The sequence below is a fragment of the Podarcis bocagei genome (assembly GCF_964188305.1).
Source record: "Podarcis bocagei genome assembly, chromosome: 4".
Taxonomy (NCBI): domain Eukaryota; kingdom Metazoa; phylum Chordata; class Lepidosauria; order Squamata; family Lacertidae; genus Podarcis; species Podarcis bocagei.
This window is the reverse complement of record NC_138128.1, coordinates 44,103,884-44,123,226: the sequence shown is the minus strand read 5'-3', so window position 1 is coordinate 44,123,226 and position 19,343 is coordinate 44,103,884. Positions and strand designations below refer to the sequence as shown.

The 19,343-nt window shown below is 46.6% G+C and overlaps 1 protein-coding gene across 1 annotated transcript in view; it reads left to right on the top strand.

The window, feature by feature from the left end:
* Positions 1–1,170: 1,170 nt before the first annotated feature.
* Positions 1,171–19,343, top strand: part of R3HCC1L (R3H domain and coiled-coil containing 1 like) — a 35,146-nt gene continuing 16,973 nt past the window's right edge. The window contains 3 exon segments of the mRNA XM_081191985.1: positions 1,171–1,369; positions 1,371–1,418; positions 1,420–1,480. Of these exon segments, the coding sequence (XP_081048111.1) occupies positions 1,259–1,369; positions 1,371–1,418; positions 1,420–1,480 (220 nt within the window). The 5' untranslated portion in view covers positions 1,171–1,258.

Here is a 19,343-nt window from a genome sequence, read left to right as displayed (position 1 = left end):
GTTTGTGGCATTAGCCCTCCTTACAGACCAGTGAGGTAGCCTGGACTGGTGTGATTTATTCAGCAGTAGTTGCCAATGGAGCTGGCTGGGTGCATAGTAGAGACACTGCTGAAGAATATTGGAATGGCACAGAAGGTGTGGCTTTTGTCCCGCAACTTAGATTTCTGAGAGAGAAATCACAGAGAATTTCACGATAATCCTAAATATGTTTTTACTGAAGTTATGGCCTATTGATTGAGTTGAAGGTTCTCCGCCCTCACTCCAATTCTGTCACCTGTAGCAGGTGAAAGTGAGCCCATGGGGACCTACCAACTCTTTATATATATAAAAAGAGACTTGTGGCATCTTACAGTCTAACATGTTTACTGTATGTCACAATAAACCTGTCAGTCTTTAAGATGCCACAGGAGTGTTGCTTTTTGCTGCAACAGCTTCATAGCAGTTTTTTTTTGGGGGGGGGTTGAATTTATTTTTGTGATGATCCCCCAAGCTACTGCTTTTAGAAGCCTATTGTTGGCATATATCTGTCTCAATAGACAATGGAGTGCGCCTCTGGGGGCGAAGTCAAACCACTGTGTTAGTAGCACCAAAGTGAACTCCCTTGGGTGCAAGTCTGGGTAATGTATGGAGGTCCTGGGCTGCCCAGATGACAAGTCCCTGCTCTCAGCCTTGTTGATGTGGCTCAAAGGAAAGCAGAGCAATACATTGGGCACCAGCTTGACTGCAGGAATTGCTGGGAGGAGGCCTACAAGATACCACCCAATCATTTTAGGGATTCCACTCCAGATTTCCACATAAAGATATCCTGCAAGGCAGCGGAGTTGTGGAAAGTATATAGATTTATTATTATAAAAAAGTACTCTGAGCATATGCAAAGTGCCTTTCCTTAAGCAACCACACATATGTTCCACAGTGCAGGCAGTGGGCTTTCCTCCGTTGTCCATCTTCAGGGTTTACCTACGTGGGACCTTTCACACGACCCAAATACCTTGATTGTCTTTGGGTGCTGAGGGCACACCAAGTTTCCCTCAAAAATATACCCGGAAGCGCGCCTTCTGCTTCCTCGGGGATTGCAAAGAGTACGTGTGAACAAATGCAGATGCTTTTCCCCGCTGATGACAGAAACGCACGTGTGATTCACGGGGAGCGGGTGTGTGGGAATGCTTTATAGGTTCCGGACAGTCACAAGGCGCCTCTTGGCAGCCGCGTTACACCCCAGCACGGCAGTCAATGGCAGCACGGAGAGGCGACTGCGCGAATGCCACTGGGTCGTTTCGTGGGCGCCGTGAACGGCATCCGCCATAGCAAAGAGACAGAACGCGATGGAATGAGAAGACGCTTGCGGAGCAGGCACTCCTACCCCCCCTCCGGACTACATTTCCCAGCATTCCTCGCCATGGAGGGGCGGGGCCAGACGGGAGGCGGGCGGAAGCGGCGAAGGCGGAAGCAACAGAGCCAGCACGACCCTGCTGTGCGCTCGGTAACTTGTCTCTTCCCCACCCCCCAAACTTTCCTATATCGGGTCCTAAAAGCAGCTTATTTGCCTTCCTCCTCCTGCCCTTTCCCCACTTTAGGACTGGACTCCCCTAATATCGACACCTTTTGCTCTTGGTCCTCCCCCCCACTCCGCGGTGTTCCTCCATCCCATAATGTGACGGGGGCCATTACTGCGTCCTCCCCGCAGAAGCTTATTGCACCCGAGCAACAGGTGGGGAGCAGTTTATTTCCACGAAGGAAGCGGCTGGGGCTTAAACTTCAGATAGTTGATTCGTCTCTGCATGCGATATCCAAGATCACTTTTATCCATATAAAGCAATAGGACAGGCGGGCTGTATTTTTACCTGGAAGCCCCAAGCTGACTGGAAAACCTTGCCCCGTGGTTCAGGTGGGGGCCGGGTCGTGCTGTGGTTGCTGTCCAGGGAGATTCAGCCTTGTATTAGAACTTTTCCAGACGGGCGTCGTGTTTGCGCATCACAAGGGCAGTTGTTCAAAGAGATCCGGGCCTCTTCCTTCAAGTTCACATTTCTCCTGTGGGGTTATTACATTTCCCCATCGCGCATGCTGCCGCGCTTTGTCACTGGGTAAATCTTTTTTTCCTTAATAGAAGCTTGTGAGTTATCTCGTGAAATAGTTTTGCAATTATGATGAGCTTCGGTTGGATAAAACCTGTGACATCAGTGGCACTGAGGAGCACAACTCTTCCTGACGTTTGTGCCGTTGTAGAGAACTCTTTTTAAAGTCATATTTGCCTTTCATGGCTTTTTTAATCAGGAAGATGGTGTGATTCCAGATATGTGCTGTCTTGATAGTTGCTTAAATGCTGAGTGCTTCTCTCTGGTACTGGAACACACACCAGATTCACGAGGCTTCTGTTGCTTTTTATTTTTTTAAAAAATGGTGCTCCTACTCACCCCCAAAAGCAATCAACATTGTATTTTCCCCACCAGCAGCAAGTCTACTCTATGGCTGAAATCCTATGTATCATGTCTCAATGGAAAAGGCATTGAAAAGCTGTGGTAAAAGGATTCAAGATGCTTATGTAAATCTTAACATCCTTTTTAGTGGGCAAATAGCAACTGTCCACTAAGAGATCTTAGCTAATTTTGCAACAAGGCATAGGAGAAGAAGTAGCCCCTTAGATACATTGGCTCAGTTTCTTAAAGCCTTCTAGTTCACAACCAGCCTGATTCCTGGAAGATAATAGAAGCCAGTACAAATATATGCATCTGGGTAAATTTACTTTGTGTAAGAGTGATAAAAGAATTTCAGTTATCCCCCACTGCCCTGCATGATATTCAGTTGTCTCTGTCTATATTTTCTGGCTTTTGTGTGGGATGTGAAAGTATCCATGACTAGCCCTGGAATAGATTAGATTAAGGCAGTGGCAGTGGTGGGGGCCCTCAATATGTTAGACTACAACTCCCATGATTCCTAACCATCGGCTGTTCTGTGTGTCATTGAGGGGAACTAGAGTCCAGCAATAACTGGACAGGTTACCCATCCCTGGTACAATGAACTGTCCTTGAAACTCCTTGTACCAGATTTTCCCCCACCACACATCCAGACTCCTGATCCTAGGAACCCTCTTCCCTGGAGCAGTCTCAGAGACACTGTTCTCCTTACCTTACGTGGGTCTCCTGCTCTGAGTTCTGGCAGTGCTTTGTGTTCTCCCTGCCTTTTAACTGTTGCTGCATTTTGGGAAGGTCATCACTACCCCTCACCCACCAGGTGAGGCCTTTTCCTGTGCATTTTGGACAGGGGAAAATTATGTGAGCAGCAGCTATAACCCTTTTGGGTACAATGGATGAGCCATGGTAACCGCCGGGCCTTTATTGAATTAGAAAGAAATTCTGTTTGTCAGAGCCCCTGCAGGAGGGAAGTTATATGGTGTCCCTCAGAAGAGCTGCGGCGTACCTCCCTCCACTCCTGACGCACTCATAGTCCCAGGCACTCGATGCCTCATAAAACACACATCCCTTCGCTCCCAGCCACCAGGCTGTGTTTTTCACTGTCTCCTGCTAGTGCATGCCATAAGTGCCATTTTTCATTGTGGTGCTTTCAGCTCTCTTGTCTTGTTCACAGGCGGCTGCTGGTGACCAGCTGTGTGGTGGATCATTTTCTGGCAAGAACAGTGCTTGTGCTGGAATTCAGATGGGGAGAAGTGTTGGGTAGTCCTTTAGTAAGGAGAGGCCAGGATTTAGTTAGGGGCATAAACGTGGTTTTGCTGACAAATTGGTGTGTACATGACCAGGCTTTTGAACTTTGCAGATTCTTTCATTAGGGAAGCACATGTAGCAACTACTAAGCCTGAGCAGTGTATAAATTATGTTATTTAAGGTGGATGCCAGTAACCTATGCTTGGCTGTGTGCTGCTTTTCTGTGATTTAGATCCTTTTGTCATTTCAGATTACAATAAAAAAAAAAACTTAGGACTCTGCTGTTGAGTACATTAATGAATCCCCAATATGGCAGCTGTGAGCATCATGGTGTCCTCAGACACCCTTCTGAGCACCTGCCTTTTTTGGCCATTTGTGATTTGGGGGGCGTTTTCCTGTTTTCCTCCCCAGTGTGTTGTTTTCTTTGGGATGCATGTAGGTATTCCACTTGTTTTAGGAGCATATCTCTGGGCATCCCCAGTTCTTCTTTTGTGAAATGGGCATTTTGTGGTGCCCACTACAGTTTCTTAGATTTCCAAATGTGTCCCTGGCCACAGAAGGTTGAAGGCCCCTAGTTGAATCTATTTTCTGAAAAGTATTTAATGTATCATGTTATATAACCTTTGAGCTCAAATTCATTTTCTCTCTCTCTCTCTCTGAACTCCATATTTTAAAGTTGTGAACACCCTATTTCCATTATGTGTCCCAAACCAAATCAACTGTGTTTCTCCACTCCTGTTAAAACACTTAGTTCCTACTTGGGGGAAGAAATTCACACAATTAAGAGAGTGAGATGTAAGCATAGAGGTTCTGGGGGAGCACAAAGTGACTGGGGGGAAATTGCAAAGAGAGCAGCAAACAAGTTAGATAACTGTCTCCCTCCCAGGTTTTCAAGATTTCCTCTGCAGCCTAGGAGACTCAGCACCTACTGTCCTTTGCAAAAATAGAATTCTGTGGATTCCAACTTCTGACCAGTGAACTCATTTTTCTAATGGGCGAAGCTGTTGAAGCTGCAGCCCATGTTTGAGGAATTGTGGGCTTCACGTTTGCTGTGTGGGCTTCAAGTGGATGGGTGTGGGGAGGGCCAAGCAGGCATCCTTTGGCTTAGTGGGCATGAATTATTCTCAGGAGTGTGGGTACTAAGGCCGGGTCAGGAAGGGCAGGCAGTACAGCCAGCCTCTCACTGTGAAGCCTGTCAGCTGTCCTGCAAGAGCTTGCCACTAGGGATGGCTTGAGGCCCATTTCCATCCCTCTTTGGGCTTTGCAGTCTTGGTGAGCCTATATGGACCCTGCACAGCAGAACGGCTGCTTCTTGTGGGAGAGGGACATACTGAGTGTTGAATATGGCTGTCTGAGCATGGAACTGAAGGAAAGGAGGAGCTTGCCTCAGTGATTCATGGAGGGGCATCTTGCGCATGGGAGATCAAAGGCCTACCCACCACTGAGAAAGTCACTTCTTTTGGCCTCTGGCTCTTTTAATCTGCCAGGTCTACCCCACCAATTCCATCCACTTTGCCAGGTTCCTTTGGGCAAAGCTGATCTTCCTGATTGTGGGTGCATCTTGCCTGTCATCCCCCCTTCCTCTGGGGTGTGATGTTTCTGCAGCCTGAAATAGCAGCAGCTCTTTCATCATTGTCAGCTCATCTCCAATTTGCTCTCACCCTGTGTCTCTTTCCAGGTTTCTGTCCCTGCTCAGCGTCTGCATTTCCCGTCTCTGCAAGCTGTGCCTTGCCCGGCTGAATCGCGTCTTATTTCTAGCCTCCCTCACTTCCTTTGAATTATTTCCTTGTTCTCTCAGCTCTTTGCTGCAAATTCCCCTTTAGTGTCATCTGCAAATGTAATTGTCAGGCATTTGGGAAATAAAAATTGAGGAAACTTTCCCTGAAGTTCAGTTGCATCGAATTTTAATGCTGTTTCTCCACTCAGTATCTTTTTATGGCAATTCTGACGGAGTTGGTCTTGTGCTCTTTTAATCCTGGGTGCCCCTGATCCCATCACTGTCACTCGTTCTTCGTCTCCCCCTTTTCTTATACCCTGTATTGATGCTATGCTTGGAAGCAGACATTTTAGAAATTGCACGTCCCTTTCCTCTGCCGGAAACCCAGCCATGCTTAGGGAGAAGCTGCATTTAGAGGGCAATAAAAAAAAAAAGCAGCTAGGTGGGGAATGCAAGAACCAGCAATGCAAGGTGCCTCTTGCTTAGACCGCCCCCCCCTCCTGCCATTAGCAATAGCTTATCTGGGGTTCAGTCAGCTCATTAGCTAAACCTGATTTGGCCTGGTATACATGTTATCAGGAGGTGCTGGTTTTAGATGTATATGTGCTGGATATTTTTTCCACAAGGTCATTCCTCTCATCTTTTTAAATAATCTTATTCCTGTTGGACTCCTTGTTATTTCCATCTCTCTCCCTTTTTATTGATGTGCTCTCTGGCTGGGCCTCTGCCCTTGATATATCTGTACAATCCTGCCTAATTCCCTTAGTTCTTTTGGTCAGACATTAATTCACTTTTCTCCGTTGTTGCATTGTCCTTTCCATGCAGCCTTAAAGGAATGCCATTGACTCCAGACCCCATTCTTATGTCGGACTGGTGTTAGTGCTTAACTCGGGAGACGGGCAACGGGCAGAAAATGAACTGCTTCTTCTGTTGTGTCTTATTATTTTTAAAGAGATTTGTCTTTGCATGTTTGGAATTGCCTCGTGAAGTGCAATTGATTCCCTGTTCTTTGTGTGGGTCTTTATAGTTCTTTGGGGAATCAAGTATGGAGGGCAAGAGGGTTTTTTCCTGTTATAAAAGAAAAGAATGTGGAATAATATAGATGTGAAATTGTATGACTCTAAAAGGTGATTGAGAATCAGGGCAGGGGTGCGATATGGATCTCCTGCCATCCAGCTGGCTGGATTCAGAGCTACTTACTGGCTTTATGACAAGTGTTGCAAGTGTTCCTAAGGTGCAAGGGAGCATGACTGAGCCCCGAGGCAATGTTTTTCCGCTTCTGCTTTGCAGGCTGCTTACTGATGGCAGTCAGCTCAGTCTTTTGCTGCTGAATGGGAAGCTTTACACTCTTGCTCCAACAGCAAGCGTAAATGATACGGTATTTATAGCCTTCCCTCAGACCACTGGATGAAAGATTCTGCAAGTGTTGTAGACCTCCCCACCACAGAAGATACATCAGCCTCTGCCCAGGAAGACTGGGGAAGGGGCAGGAATGGTCAGAGTGGTGCAGGGCAGCTTTGCCTTGCAGGGATTTCAAAACAGAGGTTTTTGAGGTGCCTGTAAGGAAGCATAAAAGCCCCTGAGGAAGGCGTGTTCTGGCCAAAGCACATTGGGCATCAATGACTAGTGCAATATTCTTCAGCATCCTGAGATTGGTTGTCCTGCTTTTTTTTTTTTGTATTTTTCATTGGATGCTTCCCATTCCACCCACCCCTCCCCAAGGCATTAACTGGTTCCTGACTGCTGAGTTTTGAATGTTGCCAGCTTTGGGTTTTATTAGACTTTTGGATACTGCTTGTAAGGAAGCTTCATCCCTGTCTAGAACCAACATTTCTTTTTTCCTGTACAGCAGTGCAGGTCTGAGTGCTAGGAGTTGCGATAATGCACACAGCCCATTGTCTCAACTGCTAGACTTTTGTTAGCTGTTCATAGGCATTCCCCTGGTCTACAATAATAATAATAATAAATTTGTATTTATACCTCGCCCTTCCCGGTTCAAAAACCGGGCTCAGGGCGGCTAACAACAAATTTAAAACACTTTAAAACACTTAATTATAAAAACAGCATAAAATACTGTATAAAAACATGAATAACAATAAAATTCAAAAATCAAAATCAATTAGATAATCCCCAGGGCTAGCTGGCTGAATTGGGCCAGCGAGGAGGCCAGGAGAGAATTATCTGTGGGGTCTCAAAGCGGGTGATCTTCATAAAAGGGGAGGGGGAGGGAAGAGAAGGGAAATAAAAGGTGGGCTGTCCTTGGGGTGGGGGAATAGGACTCTGATATTGGGGGTTGGCCCACTGCTACTTTATTTATTGCTGAGAGCAGGTAGGTGGGATTTTTTGGTGTGTGTTTGATTGGCAGGGGGTTGGACTTGATGGTCCTTGTGGTCTCTTCCAACTCTATGATTCTATGATTCTATATTTAGCTTGTATTGCACCTCTGGCCTATAGTAAGGAACTTGGAGGAAAAGATGCTGCACAGCCTTGTCATTCCATTGCCAAGGTTTCCTTGCTGGGGAGGGGGAGGCACTCTTGCCATGTGCCTGCAGACTAAATGAGTGGCGGCGTCCAAAGGGTTTTCTAATTTGGGCTGTTTGGAGTCTCCTTGCACTTCTCTCTCTTTTATTGGCGTTATTATTTTGGAAGAAGCACCCGTTCTGCAGCACGCCATAAAGAGTGACATTGTGCATGTGCGAGCGCTGAGTGACACCTGGTGCTGTCCCTCAAGGGCACTTTGCTGTTCCCCAAGCACCAATCAAGAGCCGCTCCCACTTTGCAGGAAGGAGGCGGGTGGGCAGATGGAGTTCTGGTCACTGCTGAGCCCAGGGAGGGCAGCAGCCAAATCCCTCGGGCTGGTAAAGCAGCCGGCGTGAGCTTTGCTTCCTCAGTGCTCTGGGGCAAGGGAGATTTAGCACTGCCTTCCGTTCACTGCCCGGTCCAAGGGGTTGCCGTTTCTCTCCTGTGATCAAGGCTCTAAGGTTAAATATTCTATTGATGGAATTATGGATTGAGTGGAATCGGAAACCTCAAAGGCTAAAAATACAGTTTGCTGCCAGGAAACAATATAGGCTTCTGGGAGCTGCTGGGGTGCCACTTCGGCCTGTGCTGCAGCTGGTCTGGTGGATGGATTTCTGCTCTAGGGGTGTCCTGATTACACAGTAGGCTTCCCCTGTTTTTCTGATAAACAAACGAGCTCTCTGTTCCAAATAGCAGCGGCTTCAGGTCCCAGTCACTCATCCTGGCTGTGTTCCTTTTACAGGATATCACTTGCTTTTTGCCAAGAGAGACGCGCCAATGGAATTATATTCTGAGGATGGCTTGTAGAGAAGGCTGTTTGTGTGCATTTTCATGTGGCACATCTGCTTGGGTTTTCTCTGATGCGGTTGCTGGGTGATTGAAATATATATTTATTTATTTTGCTAAGCTTGGGTCACTATGGCATTCTGGGCTCCTGTTGCTCAGCAGGCTCAGTAGGATTTGTCTTTTGTCTTACGTTTTTCCTTAGATCAGCCCTGCACAACCTGATGCCTGATGGCGGCTTAGTTGTGACCACCTGGGAGAATTCCAGATGCCCCTTGGTGGTGGTCCTTTCCCCTGCTGCATAGGAAATCCCACCAAAAGGCCACTAGGACCTGAGCTTTCAGTGTCGCTTTGTCTACACACTATCTCAGAGGCATGTGAAGGAGTTGGCACCAGCTTTTCCAGTCAGCTTGCCGTGTCACCTGGCCTGCCTCAAGGTGCCTGTTGGTGGCAGAGTGGAAGCCAGCTGTGCTGTTGCCAGTGAATTCCAAGAAGGGAAGAGTAGATGTTGCAAGCAGAAGAACAGAAGCAAAGAAAGGCAGTGGAGGAAGAAAAGGGAGGGCAGGTGAATGGGCTCACAGAAAGTCTTGTAGGGTGAGAAAAGAGGAAATGACTGGTTAATGAACAGAGGCCAGAGAAGAGGGCCATAGGGTGATGATAGGAAAGAACATGGAGTGAAAGAGGTGAGGACGCTAAGAGACTTGATGTGATCCAGAAAATGAAGAGCATTTAAGGTACAGAGAGAAAAACAGGGAGTAAAAGTCATGGAGGCTGCAGGAAAATGGGGTGACTGAGAGCTAGATAAGGGCATTTGGGGAGAGAAAGAAGGAGTGGAGGGTTCACAGAATACTTTTGAGAGAGATGTAATGGTTCAGGAGAGGAGTGCACGTGCGATGGGATGCAGAGAGAGAAAAACATAATAATAGAGAATGGATTAAAAAGAAAACACGGTTAAAATGAGAAGAAAAACGCTCATGTGGTTAGCGGTAAAAGCCTCCCTCAGTGTAAGCTGAGGTGCGTACCTTCGTCTGCTTGAGAACCAACACCATTCTTTCAGTTTTGGCACAACGGCTGACTCAGCCTGGGAGCTGCCTTGTTGCTTCTGCGGTTCTTCAGCTCCTGCCCTGCCCCTCGTTGCGGACGGAGGGCTTTAGTGCAGAAGTTAGTGCAGCAAGTTGGAAGTTACGTTGCTCGGTGTAGTGTGAAAAGGAGACACGCCAAGGGACACTGATTCGACCCTCTTGAGCATGAAATGGGTTGGTGCCGAGGCGTGGCGGGGGGCGTCTGATGGAGTGTGTAATAGACTGCGGATGCGAGGGAGATACAGGATCCAAAGGAATGGAATTTGTGGGCTGCAGTTTCTCTCCCTGCCCTTAAAAAAACAAACAGAACAAAACAAATCTCTGCAGAGGCTGATGCGGTAGCCATGGCCTAGCGAGGCTTCCTGCAGCACAGGGCAGGGTGCTTGAAATAATAATTTTCAAAAGCCCTGCTGGTCCAGGCGAATGGCCCATCTACTCCAACATCCCGTTCTCACAGTGACCAACCAGATGCCTGTGGGAAATCTGCAAGCAGGAACCAAGTGCAAGAGCACTCTCCTCTCCTGGTCCATAATTCAGAAGCATTACTGCCTCCAGCCATGGAGACAGAGCGCCTACCTGTCAAGGCTAGTAGCCATTGATAGGCACATCCTCACTGAATTTGTTCAATCCTCCAACCAGGAGGTTGCTATCACTGTGTGAGTGAGTCCCATAGTTCAAATATATGTTGATGAGGCCAAGTGTTCATCTAGTCCAGCATGCTGTTTCTAAGTGTGGCCACCCAGTTTCTTCTGGGGCACCTGCAAGCCCAGGCGTCAAGGCCTTAGCTCTTCCCCATTCTTTAAGGTCCCCCAGTGGCAGTTATTCAGGGCAATGTTGCCTCTAAAGCTGTAAATTCCATTTAGCAATCCTGGCAAAATAGCTGCTGACTGACTTCCTCCTACTCCTCTGAAATTTCTCTAATCTCCTTTTGAAGCCCTCTAAGCCAGTGGTCATCACTATGTCCTTTGTGGCAGTCAATTTCCAGTTAATTATGCGTTGGGTGAATAAGAGCTTCCTTTTGTGTGTCCTGAATCTACTGCTAATTAGTTTTAATTGTGTGATCTGAGTTCTTGTGTTGTCAGAGAGGGAGGAAATATTCACTTTCTCCCTACCATTTGCATTTTAAAGGGTGGCTGAACCCCCTTTTAGCATGACCCTGGGGGGGGGTCCCCTCCAACTCTGCAAGTCTATGATTCTGTGTCTCTACTCTTAAGTTGTCCTTCTCTGTACCTTTTTCAGCTCGACAGTATCATTTTAGAGATGGAGTAACCTGGGCTGTACAGCTTTGCCATCCTGTGAGCTGGATTTCATTTGATTGCCTGGATAAGGGCAGCTTGACAAATGCTCTTGCTTTCACACGTGACACAACAAGCACAACTGCTGTGTGTACATTGATGTTACGCTAGTATTTCCATGTAATAAATGAATGTTACATACCATCAGGATGGGTCTGGGAACTTGGAGCAGGGCTCCCAAATCTATGTCCACATTTTATGTGATGTCCACACTGTGTACATGTCCATCAGTGTACGTCTAATTTGCCGCATAAAGGGTAGACGTTCCTAAAAAGGGTGCAACAAGGAGAACCACAGGTGCTTGAAAAGGCTACAAATTCTGACTTCTGTAGGGTTTTAATGGGAGGCATGACCGGCTGTGGCTCTTCAGACCATAGCAAGGTGCAGGTTGTGCGGCTTTGTGATGAGAGATGGTGGCAGGGCTGTCTCGGCACAGATGATGGACGACTCTCCAGTCAGATGAGCAGTGGTGGGGTGGGAGGAGATAGACAGATAAGCCGTTTTCAGGAAGGCTTACAATTTGCAGGCTAACTTTGGGCTATCTGAAAGTGTTGGCTCCTCACAAGACTTGTTGCATCAGTGGAGTGTAGGTCAGGGAAAGCCAACCTCCTTGTTCTCAGGACTACTCTATTCCCTGGACTGTACGTTGTCCAGAGCTGGAACAACCTGACCTCATGCCTGTCCAGATTCTGTAGTTAATTTGGGTTTGTAGATGTGGATAGCATGTGATCAGATGATACAGGATTATTAATAGGGAATGGGAACTGGGGCTGATTCTTTCAATAATAATAATAATAATAATAATAATAATAATAATAATAATAATATACCCTGCCCTTCTGGCTGGGTTTCCCCAGCCACTCTGGGCGGCTCCCAACAGAATATTAAAATAGAATCAAACATTAAAAACTTTCCTAAACAAGTGGCAGGTTGGCAGTGAAACAGACATAGACTCATTGCTTCTTTTTCCTGATGAGTAAAGCTGCGTGGTTTTCTTTCTAACAATGCAGTTCAAAATTTGGTAGCATTATTGGGACCTTATTAAGTTGCTTTGGGGGCCAGAGGCAGACTGCCAGTTAGCTATTCCTGGTCTAGGTGATGAGAGGGTCACTAATACTGTTGATTTTAAAAAAAAAAATTGACTCTGTTCCAGAGCCCCCACTCCTTAAAATACGTATTGTATTCTTTGGGGTTTTTGTTTCCAGACTTCCTGGTACTGAGCCTTGAGCTCTCGGATGCATTGCAGTCACGTCTTTTCTTTATCTCCATGATCATCAGGCCTAAAAAGCATTGAAGAGAACCTGAGACCCCCTTTGTTTCAGCAACTGTGACTGTAAGGAAGCACTGGAATCAGCAAATGTCAGCAGCCCTAAGATAATAAATGTCCCCAGATTCACTTTGGCATCTTGATGTTGGAATGTGGCTGGCCTGAGAGCAAGCCCAGTAGACTTTCAATCCTAAAAGCCGCTGTTATGTTTTTAGGTAGAGAACTCTGCCTTTCTTCTTTCAGCCCTCCTATCTTCACTTTTCTGGGGCTCTTATGGCCTCTTCGGCTAAATGTTTGGGTTTTCGCAAGGCTGCCTCAGCTCTGCATGGTGCCCGGTTCTGTGTCTGCCACCCAAATGGTTTTTGTAACGTGGTTATGAGCAGGGCTTTTGTGTGGCGTTGCCCCTACCTAGCAGTAGCAGGCTTTGTTGCTGTGAGAGACCCTCAGAGCACCCAGTTAGCTGAGCGCAGCTCCTTGTTCACAGTGGGTGTGGCTGTTCGGAAAGAAATAGATTATATTTTGTGCTGAAAAATGACTCCTCTGGGCTGAAGCTGTCTTAATGATACGTTCTTTTCTCACCGAGTCAATAAAGATGAAGGGGACTATTCTGCAGGTGAAATTAGCTTATTGGAGAATGGAAAAGATCCAACAGCTCTGCCTGCTTCTTGGTGAGGAAATGGATTGGTCTCTTTGCTAGACTCCTTGCAGTCTGTGTAAAAAGTTTGCCCCCGGGTGCAGGGGATAATGTTTTAGCAGCTTGACTACTTGCACCCATGCTAACTTGTGCTGCATGAAAACCATTTTGTTCACCATCTAGGGAATCCTCGCTGCCCTTCTAGTTTTCTGAAGAGTTGGTTAGGCTGCAGATCAGGCATGAGGACACTGTGACCTTCCAGATGTTGTTAGTCTCCGATCAGCCCCAGATGGCATGGCTGATGGTCAGGGATCTCTGCTGTAGAGTGAAGGTCCTGTGCAACTCAGGAGACAGCAGAAAAGGACTGTGTCCACCATCTTTGTCACTGTGTCTACTAGCAGTTTGATCCGACACCTGTCCCACAAGAACTTGAGCACAAGTTGCCTTCAAGTGTAGGTAGAGCAGGCACCTTGCCCTGTGAATGCTCTCTTGGTTCTAGGGCTGAACAATATCTGGTTTTCAACATTGCAATATATCACAAGCTAAACATCACGGTATACTGATATAGCACTGATATATGTGCCTGAAATAAGGCAAGAGCTCTGGCTTTTTCCTGCATCGTGATTTTTGCATAGTGCGCGCACGCACATCATGATTTGCAATATATTGCCAGGTCAAAAATTACGAAACTGATATCACGATATGGACTTCGAACTGGTTTTGGAAGATCTATCTATCTATCTATCTATCTATCTATCAATATATCACCCATCCCTACTTAGTCCCCACCTAAGGTTGAGTCAGCAGACAGTGAAGACAACTGTGGGAACAGGTGAAGTAAGAGCCTCGTGCTGCATTCTGGGTAGAACAGGTTGCCCCAAATCCAGGTCACTGCATTTCAACCATGGCAGAATCTCACTGGAGTAGAGACTGGTGTTTGGCAAGGGTTCCCATTACCAGCACGATCCAGTGACTGTGGTGCAAGGCCCACTTTTTTAAAACCCCTTAGATGTGTGCGCTTGCTATGGAATGAAGCAGATTGAAGTGCAGGCAGATGGAAGGTGCGGCATGAATGATCCGGCCGCCATGCCTGCCTTTTCATTTGGGGGGTGTTTGCTTCCATTGCCCTGTCTGTGAGGCTTCTGCGTGGCTCTCTGGCAGCGTTCCTGCCCCTCCAGGCTCTGGGCTGTACATACCGTCTGCTTGGCTGGGGAGGGATCTGTTTTCAGTTCAAATCATCAGAGGAGAGAAAGGGGAGAGAGAAGCAGGGGCGGGGAAGGTGAGCGGAGCCTAATGCACCGGAGGTGCCTCGGAAATGAGAACCTTGGATGAATTCCTGGCCCTATTGATTGGTATACAGTTTATGCATCCTGACATTCATAATCTTGGTCTGCTTCTGATGGTCCAGATTAATGGGCCCAGGGGCTGTCCATCCGTCACTTCCCATTAATTACTAGAGAGGTGTTTTTCCAGTGATTTACCTGACAGTGGGCCATGATGAATACCCCTAAACGGAGTGGGCAGTGATTAATCTTGCGGCCACACCCTTCCCCAACTCTTCCTTTCTCCCACAACCACAGGACAGACCCCCGAGCCATCCGTCTCCATAAATGTGGCCTGATGCATATTTATAGGGGCCTGGGGCCTGGCAGATAGCAGCCTTGCTGTTTGTGCCAAAGCTTATGAAAAATAAATCTCTCTGGCAAGAGGGGGGCCGCAAGTACCTGGGGCCTCAGGGTGGCGGTTAGCCTTGAAGGCTGTGTGGTCTGGGGTTTGAGGAAAGGGTCAAGAGGGCTTGAGCGAGAGGAAGAGAACGTGGCCTAGCAGCCCTCAATAGGACTGAGAGCCAGGATTCCTGGACTGCGCTCCTGCCGTTGAGAAAGAAGTACCGGTAGGCGCCGTTGGTGATTAGAGCACCGATGCAGGGCTTGTGGAGGGTGGTATGGCCTAGTGGGCTCGGGGAGGGAGACTGTGTGCTGCACACTTGCTCCTGACCCTAGATCAGCTGAAATGGAAGCCCTACAAGCCAGGATTTCCAAGTGCGTTTCACAGACCTGTTCCTAATTGGCTGCCTGTGTGAACTTGGCCAGTCGTGTAGTTTTCCCACTTGCAGAATGCACGTGAGACCCTTTACCAAAGTGGCATGAGGCTGAGTGCCTCCTTTCAGTGTGGCTTGTGCCATCTGCGGGTGTAGAAAACTGTATTGTGCTCCCAAAGAGACAAGTTGTCCTGGTAGGAGGAAAGCCTGTGCATTTTGGGTTTACATTTCTGAAACGCTGAGCATGCAAGGTGCTGTTTGGTCTTTGATAGAGGCAGGGGTCCTGGGGATTCTGTCTCTATCTGTTCTGTCTAAGCAAGCACAGAAGGGCCAGTGCATCACTGGCTCATCATTTTACTGATCCTGCGTTGGTAACATCAAGTGGTGTTCTAGTTGGTGAGTGGTATGTGAGCAAAAATGTGGGGGTCCTTGCACTACATGTTGGGCTTATTTCTAGCACTTCTGGATACTTTTAATCCTCTCTGTATATTTTGAAGCTCAGGGTTGGTGGCAGCTGGGCTGACTAAGGTCAAACCTAGATATTCACCTCCATAGGTACAAGAGCACTCCTTCCTCTTGCTAGTCCTAATATCCAGCTTTTTCCATAACTCATTTATCCCTTACTAGTGTAACTCATCTATCCTGCAGTCGTTAGACCCCTCATGCACATGTAAGATGGGCTTGGCGTGGCAGCAGCCATTCCCATAAGCCTCATAGTCTGATGGGCTTCTCTTATCTGAAGTAAGAGAAGAGATGGGGCGTGAATCTCCTTAATTGTCGCTTGAGTGCATCTATTGAGGTGGGGGATTGGGTGTCACCGTACATTAAACAGGGCAGGTTCAGCATATAGGCTTCACAGTAAGGTGTGTGGAGGTGACTAGATAGTGTCACTAGGAAGGGGAAGATAGCACAAAGCCGATCTTGTTGCAGACATGTGATATGTTCACGGCAACATCTTTTGATGCTGCTTTATTAATGTGTGGAGCTTAATTTAATACAGCACACGCTATATATTTTCAGAAGTTTAGCTAACAGGAGATACAACGTGTTTAGCATATTCTGTAGATCTCTGGTTTGCAGAAGCTTAAATCTGTCCCTTAGGTGCTTGGCGGTTTAGGATTTATATGCTGCACTTATTGCATATCCATGGGAATGCAATTGCAAGGAGGAGATGGCACACCACAGCCCCCTCCCCTTGCCATTAGGGGTGGGGGAAGAGTGTACAAAGCAACACTCTGGCCTTCTTATCTAAGCACTGGAGACTTTGATGAGTGTCTGTATCATTTCCGCCTGGAGGCAGCAAGATTGGGACTTAGCGGGGATTTGGTGTTGTTTTGCATTAGGAAGCAGGACGGGCTGCTTCCTGGATCGGCTGAAAGCCTAGGTTCCCGTCCAGATGGATGCAACCAAATGGGTCATCACAGACTCTTTAAATTTCACCCAAATCTCTGGGTGTTCAAAGTTTGCATGCAACCTTGGTGGCTTGGACTCCTCGTGTTGTTATTTATTTCCCCCTAACAGTTCTGGATCCAGAATTTGGGAGATCTTTGGGCAAGACTACTTGGCCAGACTATCTGTCCACCTACCCCAGCAACTGTCTGCACTGAGTGATAATAGCTCTCCAAGGTCTCAGACAGAGGTCTTTCTCACCATCTGCTGCCTTATCCTTTTTTTAAAGGATGCCAGGGATCAGACTAGATATCTTCTGCATGTAATGCATGTGCGCTGCCACTGAGCATTGGTTTTTCAGCTTCTTCTCCTAGATTTAACACAGGACCTCTCATTCCCTGAGCAAGAATAATACCTCTAGATTTTACCTACCTTTAATATCTCTAGATCAGAGGGAGGCAGGATGGTGCCCTCCAGGTATTGATGGACTAGTCAGCTGGCCAGTGATCAAGGATGATGGGAATTGTAGTCCAGTAACATATGCGGAGCATCATAGTGGGTACCTCTGCTAGAGACCTCTGCTCCCTGGATTCTTTCACACGGCTTCTGTACTTCCTGGTGCTCTGTGCAAAATAAGAATGGCCACGTTCTTAGGCAATGGGCATTTTGCATTTCTTGGGATCGCAGCAAAAATCTTACCTTGTCACCCTCTGGGGCTAATCTTGCTTCCGAACATTAATTGCTCCGAAATGCGTCCTATCTTACTAATTAGATAAGAACAGCTTTTCCCTCTGTGTGTTAATCTGTCTTGCCAGCTAATGCCCAGTTTATTAAAAGTGAGATGCAGTTAGTATCTGGACTTCACCTTATTAGGGGACCTAGCTGTGGATTTGGCTTGTTAATTTGAGGGGAGACGTATGGAAGAGATGGCTTGGCTTGACTGATCTTGATAGTGGATCTCCATCCCCACCCAAAAGATAGAGAAGGCCATTGCCAATTCTGTGGGGCGTGGATTAGGAAGTCTGAGTGTAAAAGAAAGGCCTGGAGCAGGAGTTCCATAGATCATCCATGGTCTGTGAACTCCATTCAGGTGGACCATGGTGTGTCTGTGGCTTTTGGATTGAATACAGGAAATGGCACATCCTCAAATTAAATATGTTGATTTTAAGTGTATTTTAATTATCTTTTATTTCTTATATTGTATTTTATTATAGTGCAGTTTTAATTCTGTGGAATTAAAATTGTAATACCATAAAATGCAATGCCGTAGAAATAAAAGAAGCAATTAAAAGCATACTTAAAAAGCAGACAGCAACTAGCACATCAACTGCTATGACAGGCCAAAAAAACAAACCAACCCATTAAGTGGTTCTGCAAGACCCTCAGCAGTTTTCAAGTGGTCCATGGGGGGGTGGATGGTTTGGGAACCATTGGTCCGTCCGACCCCCATCCCTACCCTGCCCCAGCTGAGAGACTGGAAGGTAACTGTTGCAAGTGTAGGCTAAAACTACATTATTGTTATTTTGACTTGTTTTGCTTGTTCAGTCCTGTACTTAACACTGTCCAGTAGACATGGATCAAGTTGGACATGGAAATAGTCAAATTGAGAGGAGGGCTCTGGCATTTTAAAGGCAGCAATCTCTTTTCTAGCTTTCATGCACTTTGAAGTGCTCTGAGTCAATGACAAGCACTGCTGTGGTTCTCTGTGCCGGATTGAGGCAAAGCCGATAAAAGCCTTAGAGCAGCTTGGTTAGGGCTTGAAGCACCTGGGGTCAGGATGCTGATGTGCAGGTGGGAGCTTGCTTCTACCAGTTTCTTGGAAATAGCAAATAGCTGTAGGTCCAGCATATGAAAAGGCCATGTAACATTAGCTCTCTCCCACATCCAGTGCAAAGTCACCGTGACTTCCTGGGACACGGTTGCCCTGCTTTCTAGAGAGCTGTTTTTGAAAGTGTTTAGGGGGAGAGTGGAAGCCACAAAGAGGGCTGGGTGTCATTAAATCCTAGTGCAAGGCACATAAGAGATGCATGGGTAGTTCCTCAATCCAAAAGAATAATCAAAATACAGAGTAATAGAGGGTATATAGAGCTTTTTTGGCAGAATGTTTGATTCCAGGTGTAGCTCTGTTTAAGGAAATAACAAATCAATAGAGCCGCCTCGGTATTAGAAGTTCCACACCGTTATGAAATTACTGGTGCTTGGAGCATGTTTTTAGTCCTCATGGTTGCAAAGAGAAGTTTGGAAACACGTTGGCAAAGATTGTAGAGGGGAGAGGCTACACAAGGTTGTCAAATGTCAGTGGATAGTATTTCAGCTCCCCCTTCCTGCTCTATAACTGGCTACATCAGTGGTTCTCAATGAATGTGGCAGGAGAGGATGGCAAGGGTCGTGGGGAAACCCAAGGACAATCAAAGAAACATTTAAACATTTCAATTTTACATAGGATAGTACAAATATAATATTGAAATATTTTTTATTTGAAGAATATAGATAGATATCTTTTCCAAATGAGAGCAGGAGCCTCAAGTGATACTAATTGCATTCCTAGTTGTGTTTTCCGGTGTATTTCTTATTTTCAAAAATTTGGCATGGCACGAGCAAATTTTTGTTATTAAAGTGTGAACCAAAGAAAAAACTTTGAGACCCTCTGGGCTGCATCCCAATTCCCAACTTCTGTCTTTGTGCCTTTCTGCCTCACATGCCTCTACCCTAGTCAACTCCTGTACCATTTTTCTTTTAAGTTGAAATAGATCTGGTACAATCACTGAAAATTTGAATCATGAAAGCAAAATAAAGTAAGACAAAACAGCTGTACCCTGCGCTTAGAATGCAGCCATGGTTATGAGGCTATTGTAACTGTGCATAACGGCATGCGCAAATCCACCCGTCCTTTGGCCAGGAAATGAGTTACTGATCTAGTTCCACCTCTGCCTTCCCCTGGCTGTAGACTATTTCTGCTCTG